The 18930-nt window shown below is 42.4% G+C and overlaps 1 protein-coding gene across 8 annotated transcripts in view; it reads right to left on the reverse strand.

Moving 5' to 3' along the window:
- LOC116841693 (low affinity immunoglobulin epsilon Fc receptor-like) overlaps positions 1–18930 on the reverse strand; it is a 256972-nt gene that overhangs the window by 66306 nt on the left and 171736 nt on the right. For all 8 annotated transcript variants that reach the window (XM_032809952.1, XM_032809959.1, XM_032809955.1 and 5 more), the window contains one exon: positions 7412–7699. In XM_032809952.1, coding sequence (XP_032665843.1) covers positions 7412–7699 — 288 coding nt within the window. The remainder of the gene's footprint in view (positions 1–7411; positions 7700–18930) is intronic.

Genomic DNA, 18930 nt, shown 5'->3' on the forward strand with positions numbered 1-18930 from the left:
CCTCCCCGATTCTTGCTTCACAAATAGTGAGATACGCCGGATAAACCGCCGATCTTGGTTATTGCAGAAGATGCGGGAGCGGATATATCCGTGACGAGGCGCGCATGCATATGTATGTGTCGCGAACCCGCGACGATGACAAATAGCGTTTTCGAAAACGCTTCGGGGGGATAGCGTCTGCGACGGTGTAGTCGCTTAAGCGACGTCAGATTAGTACCGGCGTATTTCAGGGTACCGTTGCTTGGTGGGTAAACCCCCACGGCTCCGTCGGCGTCGCGTGCGAACTTGGCGCTTCGCGTCGCCTCGCGTCGCGTCGCGTCACGTCGCGTCGGCTTCATGAAAATTTCATAAAAATTTGCATGAATTGGATGAACTCGCGAGCGCGCCGCGTATTATTTGTCTTTGTCAAGCTGTTCCGCGTTACGGTGACTCTGGGAGTATTTGCACGGAGTACACGCGCACACATAAACACACACAAACACACAAACGTATTCCCCTTTGAAAGACGACCGGGCATCGCGGTGATATCTTAAGCACCGCTGGCGGATTCCTTTCATCTCCAGCCGAGATCCGTCCACGCTCTTTCGCTCTCGTCACCTTTTCGCGGAGTCTTCGTCGACGCCATCGTCGCGGGTCGCGGAAATAACCGCGTGCCAAGGAAAGAACGAACTGCAAGAGCGGAAACGGACTCGAAGCCGGAACCCCTCGTGTTCCTGACATTCCGTATATCGAGAAACAAACGTCGCGCGAGTCCGGACGCGCGCGCGCGCGTTTCAAATACCGCTGGAGATATCGGCGGCACATAGTATTAACCCTTTGAAGCAAAAATCTCATGATGAGACCATCGAAAAAAGTAAACAATTTTTGAGGTTGTAATTTGCCAACATTAACGTTGCAGCTTTACAAGTTTTCTCTATTCGTCAGGAAAGCAGCAAAAGTTACAAAACTTATCTACAAGTAGGATACGTGCCAGAAACTTAGTAATGAGCAGCACCAGAATTCACGATGGCAAACACAACCATACATGTAACAACTAACATACGACAAAACCGCGTGCAAACTAAAGCGAATATCACGAGTAATACAAAAAACCATCAGAATGCATCACTATGCACAGGATGAGCGGTGGTTTTGTTGCGAGATCGCTATGCCTGAAGCTATAATTTGGTTCTAATAGGTAATCTCATGGTGAAACCACTGTATCCCAAAGGGTTAACATGTTCACTACCACGGCTTATTCGTGCAATTCTCTGCACAGACCACGTTACATTTATTTTCGTGTAATTATGTAAAGCAGATTTGTTTGTTTGTACGTGGATACACGAAGAAAAATATCGTCATACACATGACGTTGGTGAGAGCGAACATGTTGAGCAAAATTGAGAATTTTGAGCGAAGATGTGCACTTGAAGTGAGAGATCGGCGCGTCACACACGGTGTGTGTGTGTGACGCTGGCTACGAACGCGACAATCCCTTTCACGGCACCGATGAGGAGCGTAAGCTTTTTTCAACAAATACTCAACAATGAGATCCAAATAAATTATTATTGATCGGTTTTGCGGACATATTGAATTAAAAAAAGACCAGACAAGATCGGGGAGAGTAAAGAAAACTCTCTCTGCAAGGAGAATCGATCAGAGTTAGAATACAGATGCGAGCGTGTGAAAATTCACACATGACTCTCTTCAACGATTTATATACAAGCAAAAATGATTCGTAAAAATGACGCGACTCGAGTGCTTCTTGTGTATCCAATATTCTAATATATTTTAATCGTAGAACACTAAAAATATTAAAAAGTTATGTGTACTTTAAACATGAGTAAATTTTGCTATTTAACAAAGTTGAAGAAAGTTTTAAACAAACAAACGGAACAGAAGTTTTGAAGAACGATAATGTTTTGAAAAGTTGTTCCATGTAAATTTCATCCATGTTTAGGATTCTAAGGTTAATGATACAATATTTTTTAATAATACACACACATATGTACGACACATGTAGAATATGAAAGAAAAAAGGGAAACATGGAAAACGGGAAATGCACTTCCCTGCGAAATGACGATTAACGCGACGAACGTTAATCTGGCGATCCGGCATCGTAAACTGGAAGCTTTGGGATGCGTTCGTCGCGTTTCTCTCCGATGCTATTTCTCCTGTGTATTTCGCTTCCTGGCACTTCTGCACGCGGAAGCTTATACTAGCGCCTTTCCTCCTCCTCCTCTCTCTCTCTCTCTCTCTCTCTCTCTCTCTCTCTCTCTCTCTCTCTCTTTCTCTCTCTATCTATCACCGTTTTCGTCTCTATTTCTCCTCTTACCTTTATTTCCGCATCGCCCACAAATCTGAAATTGGCGAACACGTCTCAATATTCTCGTGCGTTCATGCGAGAAAAGAAAGGAACGACAAAGAGAAGGGTCCGATAAACACGGGACGGAAACCGATCGGGAATACGAGTTTAAATTTTAAGTCTGCTCGCGGCGAGTGTAATAACGCATGTCTAACGTCGAGAGATCAGGAATATTCACGATGACTTGGGGGTGCCGCTGTGCCACTGCGAGCGATGTTTACGTCTAAATTATACCGCATGGTAAAATCGCCACGAATCATGACGAGCTACGCGCGACGTAATGTAGGAACTTACAAACTTCCATGAGCACCGCGGTTGGCCGTTTATCGTGAGACGGAAGTTAGAATTTCGGTTTCAACGACAGTCACGGAGATAAACGGCGAGACGCCGCTAGAGGCGCGTCGTAATTAACCTTTAAGTAAGCGTGTGCGCTTTTCAGCTCCCTTTAAGCACCTAATCCACTATCCTGCTAAGATGTATGTTTTTTGAATGCATGTAGTACAAACAACAGACTATGTATATTATAAAAAATGATGTATATTTGGCTAGATGTCTAACGATAGGTGGGAACACGCTCGTGTACGTATAAATTAGGTCAAACTAAACACAAATTTCTTCTACTATTTTGAAAATAACCCCACGGATTTTTGAGTTATTAATTAATGAAGATTAATAAATGTGTTCACATGCGGTACGGTGTAGGGTGTGACAGTGAGTACAACTTGCGTTGTGTGATTGTACATTAGATTAAAACAAAAAAATCCTCTATCATTTTACGAATAATCCGAGATTTTTTAGTTATTAAGTAAAGAAGATTGACCACGCGCGATTAGTGGCGCAATCTGTTTTACTTAACGACTCAGACATTCACTAGGATAATTGTCTACATTACTATGCCTATTAGTGTGCCTTTTTATTTAAATAAGCCATAAAAGAGAAAATTAGCACAAATAAGTAAAAAATGTATTTTTTTCTAAATTAAGATAAGATATTAAATTTAAATGTTAAATGTTAAATTTAATAAAAAATACTTTTCCTATTTATTTATGCTAGTTTTTTATAATTTATTTAAATACAATACAATACAATACACTACAAAATAATATGGATAGTTACCTTACGTAGTCATTTGCAAAATGGAGGAATTTGGCGTTCAGTTTGACGTGATATACGAGCGTCCTCCCATCTATCATCAAATACCTTGCATAGCTTTCAAATTACATCTAGTAGACCACGCGCCTCTAATGAAGAGTTAAATTCAAGACGAGCGCGCGTGACAACGCGCGGGAGAATGGACGAGTAACGAATAAAACTTATCAACAGTCCGTCGCCGCGTCGTGGTGAGTGCAGTCGACAGCATACGAGAATTTGATTGGATAGGTCGCTCGATTGCATATTGCATTCGACGAATATCGAAACCCCTTGTGCTCAATTAAATCCACGACAGCGCGGCGGATGGAATATCGAATTCGCGGAGTTAAATCGCCGGACGGTAAAAAAGGAATTGCTTTCGTGAAATCGTTCCGATACAAGGGAGAAAGAGAAAGAGAGAGAAAGAGAGAAAACGAGAGAGGAATAGATAAAAAGGACAAGCGCCGATGAGGAGGAGAAATATTGACACAATGCGAAGCGTGTCGATTAATTTCGAGTCTTCCCCACATCGTCCCCATTACGTCACGTTTCTTCCTCCCTCCTCCCCTCCCGAGTCATTTACGAATGACAGTTCTTTCACTTTGTCTCAGCACCCGTTGCACAACAAATGTTATAAGCGCACGCGTTTCACGTATCAACATGACGTTTTCCTATAAAACGAGCGCAAAGAAGCGCTTATACCTTTACACAAACGGCGGATAAGAACGAATAATACCTGAAACGCGATACACACAGAAAAAACAAGTTAGCTGAATAAACTAATTTCTGGTGAAATATAAATAAAATCCAGAAATTCTAAATGGAAATTCCTAGAGTTCTGTTCAAGTTAACCAGAAATCTTGATGAGGTAGACTGAATTCTGATGGCTTCAACTGAAATGTCTGTAAATTATTCACACCTAAAAAAAGATATTACTTCTTTAAATAAAATTTTTTATATATAGCTCCGGAGGAATTCTTCTAAAATCGTTCCTTTTTCTAAAAGGAAAATATCAACACACAAAAAGAGAACTCTAGTTACAAGACGCTATTTCCTGTAATCCCATATTTTAAGCAAAAAATCTTACCAAAAAAGAGTATTCCTCTTCTAATAAAGTGAACTGTCAATCGGAAACCTACTAGATATTATCCCAACTTTATTTCTTTTGAACTAACAGGAGTGTTCTTGAAGCAGAATGCTCTCTTACTAGAGAGAGAAGAGATTTTTATTAAAAATAAAACCTATGTAAGATGAAAGACGAAATTCCTCTAACATTAAGAATATTGTGTTTAGAATATCTTCCTTTTGCTCCCAGAGAATCCCATTGAAGCCGTACATAAGAGAATTTCCGCTAAAAATAAGATTATATGTTCCTGGATGCATATTTCAGCAGGAATTGGTTAATCCAGCCGAACTTTCCGTTCCGCAACATTTCTCGTCGATCGCACGTTAATCACTCATCAATCGTTCGTCCATCACACTGCTAGCGTCGGAATTACAACAATGTTGCAGATTATACGGGCACGGCCGGCATTTATCGGAGAAAGCCATTCCGCTAAATTAACCCACTCGCCAGCAAACGCTCGCCCCATTGAATTTCATAGTTATTCCGCAAGTCCGCGACAAAGTTTTTCCTCCTCCCTCCCCCTGCCGCCCCCGCTCCGTAACTCGACGTGTTCTTTCGAACTACTTGCGGAAAATCTTGAAGAATACATTTCGTGTTCGAGTAAGCGACTATCCAGCCGTGCGATGGCTCTCGTCTCGTCGGCGGCCGCGCATTGTCGAAAACAGGCGAATTATTTTTGGTCGACCGATAATCCCGCCGACTTTTCGCTCGCAACGAGAACGTATCAAGGAAAGTTCGGGAGTGCGTTCGGGATCGCTTGAACCGCGGAGAACGGAGCGAACTCTCTCGCCGCGCGAGAAATTAAATCATCGCGCCCGATCCGGCGCGAAACGAATCGCTAAGGCCAGATATTACGCGGATCGAAAAATCCATCCGTACACGTCGCGGCTACGAAAGCCGCGTCAAAGCTTTGAAACAGAAAACCGATAGGAACAACGTAAAACTATCCTATGTCGATTCTATTCGATTTTACGCGCCTGCCCAACTTTCATCACTATTCTCTCTCTCTCTACTCTCTCACTTCTCTCCCCCCTTTCTCTCTTCCTCTTTCTCTTTTCCTCTCGCTGTATTATTTATTTCTCGTTGATTCTCGCTCAGATTTTTCAACCGTATTCCCTTACCTAACGACTTCCGACAGGTATCAGGATAAATGTTATTTTATGTTCTCGAATGTTCTATTCGTGCCATTCGTTCCATAATAACGTTATCTACCTTCACGTCAAGTACATGCCCGTGTGTTTTATGGAGAGGGAATTCATAAAAGTATATATTTCACCTTAGCATATACCTTAGCAATTGTTTGACATCGAAGACACATGATATATTTCGGAATAACACATATCCTTCTTCCGTCACATCGCTTCTTATTTCTATTATTAAACTCTGTTTCTCCGAGAAACCAATATCCTTGTTCCTCCCGGTCCCTTGCTCTGCGCGCAATCTCATAATTTCTTTGAAATGTGTCTCTGTCTCAGCCAAGAATGTACCTCGATTCTTTCAAATTACTTCCTCTGGTATAAAAGTGCAATGCTGAGTCCGCTGCTCGTATTTCCTCAGCGGAAAGAGCGGATCTCGTTGAGTAAATGTTTAACGCTCTAATATATTATTTCCCATCTAATATCTCACCTCAAATATTCTTTTCGTCACCGCACGAAGTGCTGATTACAGCGGAACGAGAAACGAAGACACGAAGTCTCTTGGGCTGAGAGAGCACGGCGCTGTAATTTCATCATTGGCGTAAAATTTCGATCACACCCGGCCGTGGGACCGGCGACCTGCGGATTACGGGAATTACGTCGATTTGTCGAGGAGTCAAAATCGACGGGGATCGGATTAGTGTCGGCGATCGTGAAACCGTGACGGGGTGGCCATAGGTGATCTAGAGCGTGCAGCACGATCAATGCAATGCTACGCTCGATCCCAAACGATTCAGCACGGTTCAGCGCGACTCCAGCCACGAGATAGAAGCGGGGCATCGTGACGTCAATGCACGCTTCCCTAAACCCTTGTCGCCGCATTACAGTCGATCGAGGGTAATTTGGTCCGCGCTGGCGGAAGTAAAATTGCGTGGTGGAGACGCGTGAAATTCGCGCGAGCGTTGCCCACCCCCGAGGCGCGTTCCTTCGTAATCGTCCGAAGCGAACGAACAAAATGGCTGCCACGCGTTATTTACTTTATAATGTGCAGTAATTGGACTGTTTCTGGAACTAGAAAGTTACTCTATGAAAACATTGTACTCACACACTCATTGTACTCTCTATAAGCTCATGTTAAAGCAATCTAATTTAATGGTGTGTAACGTTTTGTAGCAACATATTGCATTGAAATTGTCTCCCAACGCACGCAAGTATGATTCTAGAGAAGCCAAGAGTATTTTGCGGCATTTTTTCAATATTTTGAAAAATCCCCTTTACCTATCTCAAGTAACAGCCGCTTATTATCAAAATTATTTTTTATATAACATCATATACTCTTGCGTTCTTCCTATCCCTGCAATCAAGACTTACGAGAAGCACAACCTATCAGTCAACACCGCAATCTACGAGCATATATCGGCGCAGAGCCATTTCATATCGACCGTATTCCGCCAAACAGAGACGACGGAATCTCTCTTGACGATAAGAAAAAGAAAAGAAGAGTGAAAGAAAACAAATAATTGATACAGCACTGGGATCAGAATTATCAATGAACGTATTCCATGATAAGGGCATTTTCCCTCTTTCTCTCTCTCTCTCTCTCTCTCTCTCTCTCTCTCTCTCTCTCACTCCTCCTATCCTTCGTTACTGTTCAAGGTGAATCGTGATTTTACCCGCCAGGAGATCGAATCTGGTCCTGCTCCTCTCGCTGTCCTCGTAGCCCTCGAGGTCGTCCTCGTAATCGTCGTAATCGTCAGGGACGCGTTGGTCCCCTTCCTTGTCGCTGACATTTTGCGAGAGATTGTTGCTGGGTGCCTTCTGGCTGGTCTGTCGTACGCGGGCCCGATGATCGTTACTGAAGAGGACCGACGGCGGCGGTGGCGTCGACAGCTGAGAGCCCTGAAGGCGACGCTGAAGGTACCGAGCCAAGAGCGCCTGCACCGCGTCTGTCTCCGCCGTGCCTGGAAGACAGAAAGAGAGACTCGCTCTTGTGATCAGTCGACAACATCCTCCCAACATCTTACGATATCATCGATACTCTCGGTCCTTATGTCCGCATTCCTACTTCGTCTTTGCTCTCGTCTCGTCTCGCCTTATTCGCTTCGCTTCGCTTCTCCCGCTGTCCTTTTACTTTTCATTCTCTTGTTTTGTTGCGTTTCTCGTATCGCCAGTTCTCTCTTTCTCTCTCTGTTTTTTTTTTGTTTCTTTTTCTCGTTTTCTGCGACGCGGAACTGTTCCTTTTCTTTTTTTTTTTTCTTTAGTTTGAAGACGAAAGAGCTCGGTGGCTCGTTCGGGGACGTCGAGGGTCGAGGGGTGGTCTTCTTCCTGCATGATGCGTCGTATATGCACCTTGCGTGTGCGAGCATGAAGATGTACGCGATCCATGCCCCGATGAGGCGGGCATTCGGTGATGGGCGTGAGAGATCCGTCGTGTCAGTGTGGCGGAGAAATCGATAGATTGACGTGGATTATACGACCTAAGCTCGCCAGGTCTGGGAGTAAAAAGTGATCGTGTCCGAAACGATCTCGGGTGCTCGCAGTCACTTGCAGGGGGATGAAGGCTGCCCTATTTTTCACGTGGGAAATTGGCGAAGCAACGGGGAAACGCACAAGTAGTCCGCAAAATCTCGCGCTATTTCACATGTCATCGTCAGTAACAGCAAATAAAAAATATCGAATTTGAGTTAAATTGTTAAATTAATTTATCCTCCGCTTTCGCTACCTTTGAAATGATAACCAGGGTTATTGTCTCTTCTTCGATCTTTCTCCTCTTGAGATGCTCGAAAAAATCCCCGAAGAAATGATTGAAGCTTTCTTTTCCTTTCTGGTTGAAGAATACATAGCTTTTTGTGAAAAAGATTGTTAAGTATTCTATTTTCTAACAAAAATACTGCGAGAAACGAGCATCTTTTAGAATGACCCGGGCATAAATAAACTCGGTGGCCACTTAGAGGGTTAAATTAATTTGGAATACTATCGCTCATAACTGCTCATAATATGCAAATAACGAAAAAATATTCAACGAGTCGAGAGCGCTGCTCAGCCGGAAAGTTTCGTCGACAGTTGATATTAAAGTAAGATCTCAATAACGTGGTCCACAATCGAAATACGATGCATCAGTATTGGTCGTGTTTGAAGTAACTAAAGACACGGTCATCCAGCTTCAGTTTCGACGTATCAGGGAACGTAAACACGCGAGCGAGCGTGCCCCTAATGTGGAAACAGCAAACGCGACTGGACATTAGAGCCCGGAAAATACTTCATTAGAGCGTTCCGTCTCGTCTGCGTTTGATGTTGAAGAGCGTCCGCGAATTGTCGGCACCATATAGATACGCGGTGTCGCGACTACGTCGACGATGGATGGAAGGATTCGCAAACTACTCCATGTCGCGTCGTGTAAGGTACGATCAACGCCCATCAAGTTCCATCGATCGTCGCGCGCGATGAAAGAAGGATCACTGCTTAGAAATCGCTAATATTGGGTCTAATCTCGCTAATCTCGACGACGACTCGCGAGGCAAAACGTCTGTGGAGGCATTCGGTAAGTTCCCTGTACTGACATTTGTACGTGACCATTCCCATGCATTTTCATTTCTTGAAAGTATCTCAGATTAGAACGATGCATATATCAAGGTAAAAGTACCAATGCAGGCGAGTATTTGGCATTTATGGCAACATTTGCTATCGTTATCCACCTTTTTGCCACCTTTCAAGTAAATAAAGTTTGCAAAAACTCTCATTCCGCATGTGCAAAGTGACATCTTTTAAGTTAACGAACCTATGCGATCCAGTAAATTTTTGTAAGCACCTGACACATCAAGAAAAATTAATTGCTGCAGATTTCTATAATATTAGGTAATGCAAACATTTGAAAGAGCATCCCTATAATTACGAGCAATAATAATTAAAGTAAAAGTATCAATGAACACACATTTAATCCTGAACATTCTTATTGTCTTAGCCTATAAATGTAAATATTTGAATTTTCACAATATATGTATAAACAGGGTTGGGAAGTAACTTATAATGAAGTTACAGTTACAGTTACATTTTTTCAGTAACTGTAACTTAACTTAGTTACTTTTTCCCACCTATAACTGTAACTTAACTTAGTTACTTATTTTTAGTAACTTGTAACTTTTTAAATAATTACTTTAATAGTTACTTGGGGAACGTAAAATAAAATTAAAATTATATAGTAATCGTATATTAATTTAATAATTCAAATAGCACAGAGAATTAAAAAAGAATTTAGTCGTACGTCACCAATTCTGAGTTCATTTTCAGATGCAAAAGGAATTCTTCAGAGTTTAGTTTAATGAAAAGAATTCTTTTTGCATTTAAAAATAAATTCGGAATTGGTGACATACGACTGAATTCTTTTTAAATTCTCTGTGCTATTTGGGAAATTTATCAACGTATTGATGGAATATATGATTAAATTCTTTCACCTCTACAAGGCTATTATTAAATTTTTATTATATTAAGTACACATTTGAAATTTGTTAAGTGGATTGACTAATTAATGTGACAGATATTAATTATAAAATTCAATTCTTACATTTTAATAAAGCTTAAAATGTAAGATTTTTGTATTTACAATAATAATTTACAATCATTTCAAGAAAGTAACTTAAAAGTAACGACTCGTTACTTTTAGAGTAACTGTAACGAGTTACTTTTCATAGTAACTTGTAACTGTAATTAGTTACATTTTCAGCAAAGAGAACTTTGCTAAAACTAATTACTTTTAAAAAGTAACTTTCCCAACCCTGTGTATAGATATATTTTTGTTAAAAGTTTAAGTATTCTTATTTAAAGGCTAAAACAATAAAAATGTCCATAATTAATCACCTCTCTGTTAAAAAAATAAATAAATAAGAAACAACGTTAATTTTTAAATAACGATCTTATAAAAAACCGACGTGTTGCGGATTTCGCGTAGCCTCAAAGGAGAACGCGATAACGAATGATTAAAGGTACCGCAGGGCCGGACGGAGTCGTTCGCAGGAGCTGAAGGATTTGCGGCGACGAGGAATCCAATTTTCGGCGAGGTCCAGCATCGAGGACGAGTGCAATTACATCGACTTCTATCCTGTAAGCCTGTTCGCTAGTGTGGCTAGTCTCGTAATTGAATTGGATCGATTGTATCGCGCGACTCCGCGTTACTTCTCCTTGCCCCTCTCACTTCTTGTGTCTTTTTCTCCTCTCGTTCCTGTTACCGGAGGCCAGCTCGTCAAACAGTTATTCCGGACAAGGGCCTGCTATAATTAAATCCTGCACGAGCGTTGATCCCATTATGAAAAAGCAGCCAGTAAACCGACGGAAAACACGAGCAAAGTGCCGCGCTACGCCGCGTCGTTTTCTTGTTATATTTCGCGCGAGCTGGAAAATGCACGCTCGGGTTGACCGCAAAGGATCAACCTTCCGACACGGAGGTGAGAGAGAGAGAGAGAGAGAGAGAGAAATAGAGAGAGAAAGAGTGAGAAAGAAATGCCCAAGCAAGGATTTCAAAGTCACCGGGATCTTTTTGCGCGCGTGAATGCGGAATCTTGTTAGCCTTGCCTTCGCGCATGCAGGCTAATTCGCCGAGCGTTCGTTAAAGACAGCCGACCATTCGTTTTCGTCTCATTTTATTCACGCTTTATTCATCGATTTGTTAACCACGCCTTGTTGAGCCGCGATAATTTGTGTCTCGTTCATTCCACCGTTGTGTGACGCTATAAATATCTCGCAAGCGGCACAAGTATATAATGTTTATATGTTTCCTCGGGCGACTTTTCCAACGCACTTTTCGCGATAACTCGCGTGTGCAATTTGCAAATTCTGTTCCCGCAACTTCGTTACAACTGCGCCATTTTTTCTTTTTTTCGAACTAACACGCCGAATTAATGACACGAATTTACATATCGCGCGCAAGTTTCATTCGCAAAAATTGTGTGATTGTATGCAAAACAAATCGGGACGCTCATTTAAATGGTATTGATACGCTCTCTCGGGAGGTGAGATAGGGGGTAGGAATGGGGAAATTGCTAAAAATACTGATGGAACGTTTGAAAAAATATCGGACGGAGTTGCGAGCGATAATAACGTATCGTCCAAATTTTCTGTTCGGCTTCATGCGAAAATCAAACACGACCAAAACTAATATTTGTCGGGCGTTACGACAATTAGAAAAATTCTAGCGCGCGCGTCCGCAAGACAACACAACGAGTCGGTTGCTCGATATCGGAAAAATGATCAAACACTCGCGCGCCGAAATATCCCACTGGCAAGCGTTTCCATCTGTTTCCAACGGCAAAAAAGACCTGTAGTAATCACGCGGGCAGTCCGGAAACATTCGCCAAGCGAATTTTATCCTTCATCACGTCGAAGATTACGCGAAAGCGTTGGAAACTGCGTTCACCGGCTGACTACGCCGCGTAGTTTCAAGATTGGAGCTGCTAAATTATCTGCAAAATTATAACAATCGTAGCATCTTGAACATTTACAATCGCTTTGACTTACTCAGAGATAGTAATGCACATATATTTTCTTTTTAATTTAATTCAATTATTTTTCAATTTTTTAATTTATCCTTCCGTGTACAATGTTGGGTTTGTGAAACCCGAACAAATATTCAATCGTTCATAAACTCTCGTAAAAACTGTCGTCCGGAAAAATTTTTAAATAACGTAGATTTATATTTGTAAATTCTGATTTTATCGCTCTACTATTTATAGCTAGAACTTTTCTACAAATATTGGACTATCATAACTTCGTCGAAAATCAATATTTTTGGACACATTCCTTGTCAGATAAACTGAGAGAAAAAATATCTAAAAAATAAAAAATTCGGTGGGTAACAACATATTTGCTTATACTAGTATATATATTTTTACGTGGCAAAAATATTTTTCAAATGAAGAATATATATATTTTTAAAATCTTGACTTATCCCCCCCCCCCCTATTGGGACAAATATGACCTCTCAAAAATCCTAGTCCCACCATTCAAAATTATTTCATTCATTAAAAAAAACATGTCCTTGCAGTCATAGTGAAAATTAGCTAATTTCGAGAAATTAGCTAAGATGGATAAATGGCAAGCAGACATTATCGTATACGTCTTGTATTTGAACATTTTTAGGAGACATTCGTACAAAAGAGCTTGATGCTACGATGAGAATACACGAAAGGAATCGTAGGGAGGGGAGAAGGAGAAAGGAGTCACAGGTCACGCCGTGCAACAGATCGACCGGATTTCCCGGTGGACGGCGGCGACGCGCGAGACTCGATTCGCCGGGAGAGAGACGCAAATCCGCGGAAAACCGCCGGCGTGGCGCACGGATCTCACTAATCCGGAATCCGTGGGACGTGTGTCCCCGGACAAACGCGAATTTCATGCCGACGACGACGGAGGGCCGGATCCTTCGATAGCCGGGGAATTTGCGAAGAAGACGGTCGAATGCCGGCCAGCCGCCTTCGCCACACCGTCGAGGAGCGGAATTTCGGCCGCTCCGTGTAAAACAAACAAAGCGCCACCAAGAGAAGGCAGCGTGGTATCTTCTACTTGGTGGGATGGAACTTATCTCGAGGTAGAATAAAGCAACGCGCAACGCTGCCAGGAAATCCGAAATATTTTCGTCGGACGCGGAAAATTATTCCGGCCGAGTACTCGGAGCGTCGCCAGCAGCGAAACCTTCGGAAGAAGAATTCGCGATATCTTCGCGCATGAGCGGGAGCATAAAAGGAAGCGGAGGAATTTGGAAATCCTCCAGGGCGCAAATTCGAAGGGAAGAGTCACGTGACTCGATTTGCCGAGATTTTGAAACAAGAAAGCGCGCTCTCCTCTTTCTCTCTCTCTCTCTTTCTCTCTCTCTCTCTCTCTGTCTTAAGGCTATTTAATTATTCATTATTCAGCCCCTGACTGCTACGAAATCGAACGTTGTGGCTGTTACGAGAAATAATACTCATAAGACATAAGTAAACACATATGAAAGGATAGAAGGAACTACTGCAGAACGCCGACCAATTCCTCGGTTACAAGATATTACCTGCGGTAATTTTTACTACAAAATTCTCTTTCCGTGTATCAAATACAGAATCTTCGAGATTTCTTCCCCTTGGGACAAAGACGTCCACCATTTCTCGAATGGGCGGGTCATTTTACACCCGAGATACCAAGGAGAAATCCAGAAAACTGCGAGAACCGCACGTCCCAAGATGGCCGACGTGCCGAAAATCATGATCGACTGGACGAGGACGTGGTCGAGCAGGAATAGCGAAGTCCGAGTGAGAGCTCTTTCCGAAAGAGAATTGCTGGACGGCAGGCAAGATCCAGAGGCTGAGACTTGGTCTTTGCGAACGGACCTCTCGTACGGGGTCCCAGCTCGAGCGGAAAATTCGAATGAAAGACGTTTCGCTTCCTAGATCGAGCGTTCTCCGACCGGAGACGCAAGATCGACTCGTCTCACGGCGTCGTCGCGGCTGAAGAAATCGTTACGGCCGTTGGAAACGCGAGCATTCCCTGGAGTGATTTAAGCTTTTCTCCCTTTCTCCCCTTTCGCTCACTCGCTCTCCCAAGAGAGAGAGAAGAAAGAGTGAAAAAGGCAGAGATAGATATAGAGAGAAAGAGAGAGAGAGAGAGAGAGAGAGAGAGAGAGAAAGCTTGTGACAGGGAGAGCTTACATTAAAACGGAACGCAGGTAGAATCCATCCGCCGTGTGCCCGAACTGATTTGCAAGTTTCGCGTCTCCGTTCCCGCTCTCATCCGGCGGCCGCGCCGCGGAAACTTACCGCCCAGTAATCCATTGTGCCCCCGCTTCATAATTCAATGACTTTCGGAACTACGTTACCCGGACTATTTCCTCGGACGGTCCTCTGAATGTTTTACGAGATTTTAAGATAACCGCGCGCGCGATACGCTTTTACCGTAATTGGATCTAAATTCTGGGACGGACGCGCGCGCGCGTGCTCTAATAAAAGCATCGCACGTGTTCGAACGCGGGGCTATTATTGCCTCGGAGTCAATGTTATCCTATTATAGTGCGACTTATGGAGGTGGTATCGGATCGCCCCGGCGGTAGTCGCGAAATAATTTATCTCCCGCTCGCGCCAGTATCTACCGCGACGGGATTATAACGGTGCAAAAAGTGGATACCCGCCGCACACTCGTACACATGTGCTCTCATAATCATTGAACGAGTTTTGGTTCAGTTCTAGCTGCCACTCGTGAAGATTTGTGACCGCAGCATCGACTTTTTATCCCTTGCATATTTCGCACATCTTTCGCAAGTCGCAACCCTAGTACTGTCAGTGTAACCCAGGTATTTCCATACTCGGATATACTATTTGGGCAACCAGACAATAAATAATTATGAGCATACATTCGTTCGTTAGCTAGTTATTGTTGGAAAATCAATAACCTGGATATGTTAAATTATTTTATGTTTTCATCAAACTAACTTTAGCTCATATGCAGAAAACGTATACGAACACAAAATAAAGCTGCCATCTCTCAATCCTGGCAGAAATGAAAGAGTAAGAAAGAATATATCAAGTGTCTAATAATACTTTTTCTCTTTTGTTCTGAAGAGTCCTAAAATTCTTCTTTGCAAAAAAGTTTAGATAGAGTGTTATTAGATATTATTTTCATCAGAGTAGGGGTGCAGCCTTTAAATTAATATACTCGAGTAACAGTCGAAAGATACACACGCAAAAAAAATTTCAGTCGGTGCAACCAAATAGGAACCAACTGAAAATTAGATGATCAGAAGCGATATCTCTGTTATGAAAACTAATATTTCTGTTGTCGGAACCGAAAATATTCGTCTGAACATTCAACGATATTAGAACTCGGTTGAGGCAACTAAGAACAATTGACTATACCGAAGTCTCATAAAGGAGTTTTTCTGTTCTTACAGCCGAGGTTTCGTCTGATCCCTGAGCAACCGAAAATTCGGTTGCACCAACAGAATTGTTTTTTCCGTGTAAGTGCTCAAGTGTAAAACTCGAAACACCTATGTAGTTATCCGGATAGTCGAAATCGACAGCACTCGCAACGAGTACGACCCGGAATAACGATAAACTAACTCCATGTTTCTCTTCCCTAATAAATATTTAGATCCTTCTTTCCATATCGAAAATCTCAAATCGATCGAGACAAGATTGATTAAAATTTACTCGCATCTATCGTCCCACAATTCAATAAATGTTTCGAGAAGGATGAATGTTTTGCGGAATGTTTACTCTCGATGGTAACGGATGATAGAGGGTGCATAAACGTCCCTAAGCGTATCAGAAGTGTTTGCAAGCTGTGAAATGCTGTCTCTTAAACTCGAAAACGATCTTGGGTTGTTTCGCTGTCCGATAACTCGCCGCGGCAATTCCTCTTGGGAGATCCGCGCTCGATGAGAGTTGCCTTGCTTTCATTTACAGGAAGTCCTTTGATAACCTCATGTATGAGAAGGCCAAGACTAACGGTGGTCCCTGACTGTAAGCCGTTTTCGGAAAAGCTTCCCTGGGAATACGTCGGAAATGAGCGTCCAGTGAGTTTGGTGAAATTATAATAAGAACACGTAAGAGAACGTAGTTCCATCTCTCTCTCACTCTCTCACTCACTCTCACTCTCTCTCTCTCTCTCTCTCTCTCTCTCTCTCTCTCTCTCTCTCTCTTCTTTTTCCTTTTCTCTCCTATTTTTCTTCTAAGCAAAAGAAACGCGAACATTCATGATTATCATCATGTGAGACAATCGATGATGAAAACTCTATAATTTTTTATTTATGTTTGTTGATGTTTCATTGATGTTTTAACAAATGCAACAACAAATTTACTAAAAGTTACATTCAGATTAAAGTGACATATCTCTTCCAGTAAATTTTTACCATGTGAGTGTCGTGCAAACCACTCCATAAGAGATGCAGACTTTTGCAAGTCGACTAGTATAACTAGCAAGAATTCATATCTATCTGGGAAGTTTCTCGTTAACTCTTGACTCAAAATCAACGCATCTTTTATGTTGACGCAATTATGGGATTCCACGTGGTCCGATCAAACAAAGCACTCGATCACACCCCTGCTAATTCGATTTTTCCCTCCCGATGCGAAGCAGTTCGTTAAAGATGAAATGCTCGGTCGGATCGCGATTGTAAACGGCAGTATGAGGTTTGCGCGAGACGAAACGCGACTGCTTGACTTGCAAAGAGGGGAATCAAGCCGTTCGATTACCTATTCCAACGAGGCGCGTTCGTATGAATTTCGTGTCAGCTGTCGGCTCCGACCGATCGATTGCGAGATCCTTCGCGTTAAAAAGGCGTGAAATCTCATGTGGGAGACACAAATCATCCGGCGGGGATTCCGTCGCGAGCGCGGATGCGTGAATTATTCAGCACGTCCTGACAACTCTAACGCCGCATTAATTTTTATTAGAATTCCCGATCACTCCTTTTTTCTTTGGAACCGTCATTTTTCGCACAAGATGTGAGCTGAAGGTCTGTTTCCTCTTTTGCATAATCTTAAAACGTTTTCATCGTCTTGAATTCACAGCTAATCGAAGCATCTTCCTCTTTTCATTTTAGCGTAGCCAAAACTTATTCAATTTTATCATGAAAAGTCCAATTTTCGACGAAAATATAATTTACGTGACAATATTCTTTTTACATTAAATATCTTTTTTCTCCAAGCGCATAAAAAAATGCAATCTAAATCGACAAAATTATATTACGTCCGTAGATTCGAATTCTTCGACCATTTTTTCCCCTGGAATTGCGACTAACTCTTTTCTACGTTGAAAAGTGGACTGCATGACTTTTTAGACACAATGAAGTTGAGAGCTCATCAACCTGCCAGAATTGAGAGTCATTACCAACGGATTTATCCAATAACGATATAATTAATAATGTAATTAACAATACAATAAATAATAATGATATACTAATAATAACGATAGTTGGCTACATTATTTTTAGCAGGAAAAGCTGCTTTACAACTGCTGCAAAATTCGTGAAGCTGATTGATGGCTTATGCTCTTAATTTTGACTGAATCTGAAAGACATACACCAACCGGACCCATGAATTTTGCAACAGTTGCAAAGCAGCTTTCTCTGTTGAGTGCGCAGGCGCTTAGTGATATAATTACTGGGCATACGGCGTAAAAGTCCATCGGTAGCGACTCTCAATTTTGACAGATTGGGTCAAACTTATAGTGCCATTTTGCCTACTGCACATGGATTGGCGATATCGTGCGCTCGCGTAAATTAATTCGAGAAGTTTGGCTAAATAAGACATCGTGTGCCGTCGCGCGTATTCCCTCGAGAACGGATACGAGGCGGATCCGAATGCAGTCGCCGAGAGCGGCTGAAACGGGCCATTTGCTTTCGGGACGAGCGGGGACGCGGACGACGAACGGCTGTGATGGGGCTACGTGTTTAGATACGTATTTCCGAGACGTTCCCCGCTGAGAGAGAGAGAGAGAGAAAGAGAGAGAGAGAGAGAGAGGGAGGAGGGGAGAGAGAAAAGCGCGGTGTTTCGAGATTTATACGGCGTAAATAGCGAAAGATCCTGTGTAAACGCCGGCGTTTGGTATATACGCGTAGTTCCCGTACGTGACAAGTGCCTTAAGTAATGGTAAACAGAGGCGGCGGTATTGTATACAACGTACTGCTCCGAGGCACGTTTTCGCCGTCAATAGCGAGGCCGCTCATAAATGTCTTTCTGCATCTCTTCCAACGCAGCACGAACGGCAAGCTAATCCCGACGAAGTTACGATTGCATCTCGTGTCATTCATTAGCCGCACAGGACACGTCGCACAGTGTTATGCAGTGCCTGTCCTTACGGACAAAAATCAGTATTTCAAATTTATTCAAGATATCGATCTAAAATTTTACCTACAAAATTTTACCTACATAACGATGTTTTCCTTATAATCACTAGCCAAATTGTCAGTATTTGATAAAAAAAATTTGTTATTTATACTTTTTATCATATTTCAGACACTATTTTTCATTTGTAAAAAGAAAAAAACTTTCTATGTTACGTTTCATAAAATAGCTTTTTTACTAGATCGCCACAGCAAACGTCGACAGCTGTCCGAGCTCGCGATCATCTATTTGTGCGATTTCTTATTTCGTGGACGAGCTATATATTACGTAAACTGACTCACGCGAATTCAATGTAACGGGAATCAGAAGCGCCGCGTGCAACGACACGTAAG

The sequence above is a fragment of the Odontomachus brunneus genome, unplaced genomic scaffold (genome assembly GCF_010583005.1).
Source record: "Odontomachus brunneus isolate Ranch 3 - 2012 unplaced genomic scaffold, Obru_v1 Obru_scaffold_017, whole genome shotgun sequence".
In the NCBI taxonomy this organism is placed as follows: Eukaryota; Metazoa; Arthropoda; class Insecta; order Hymenoptera; family Formicidae; genus Odontomachus; species Odontomachus brunneus.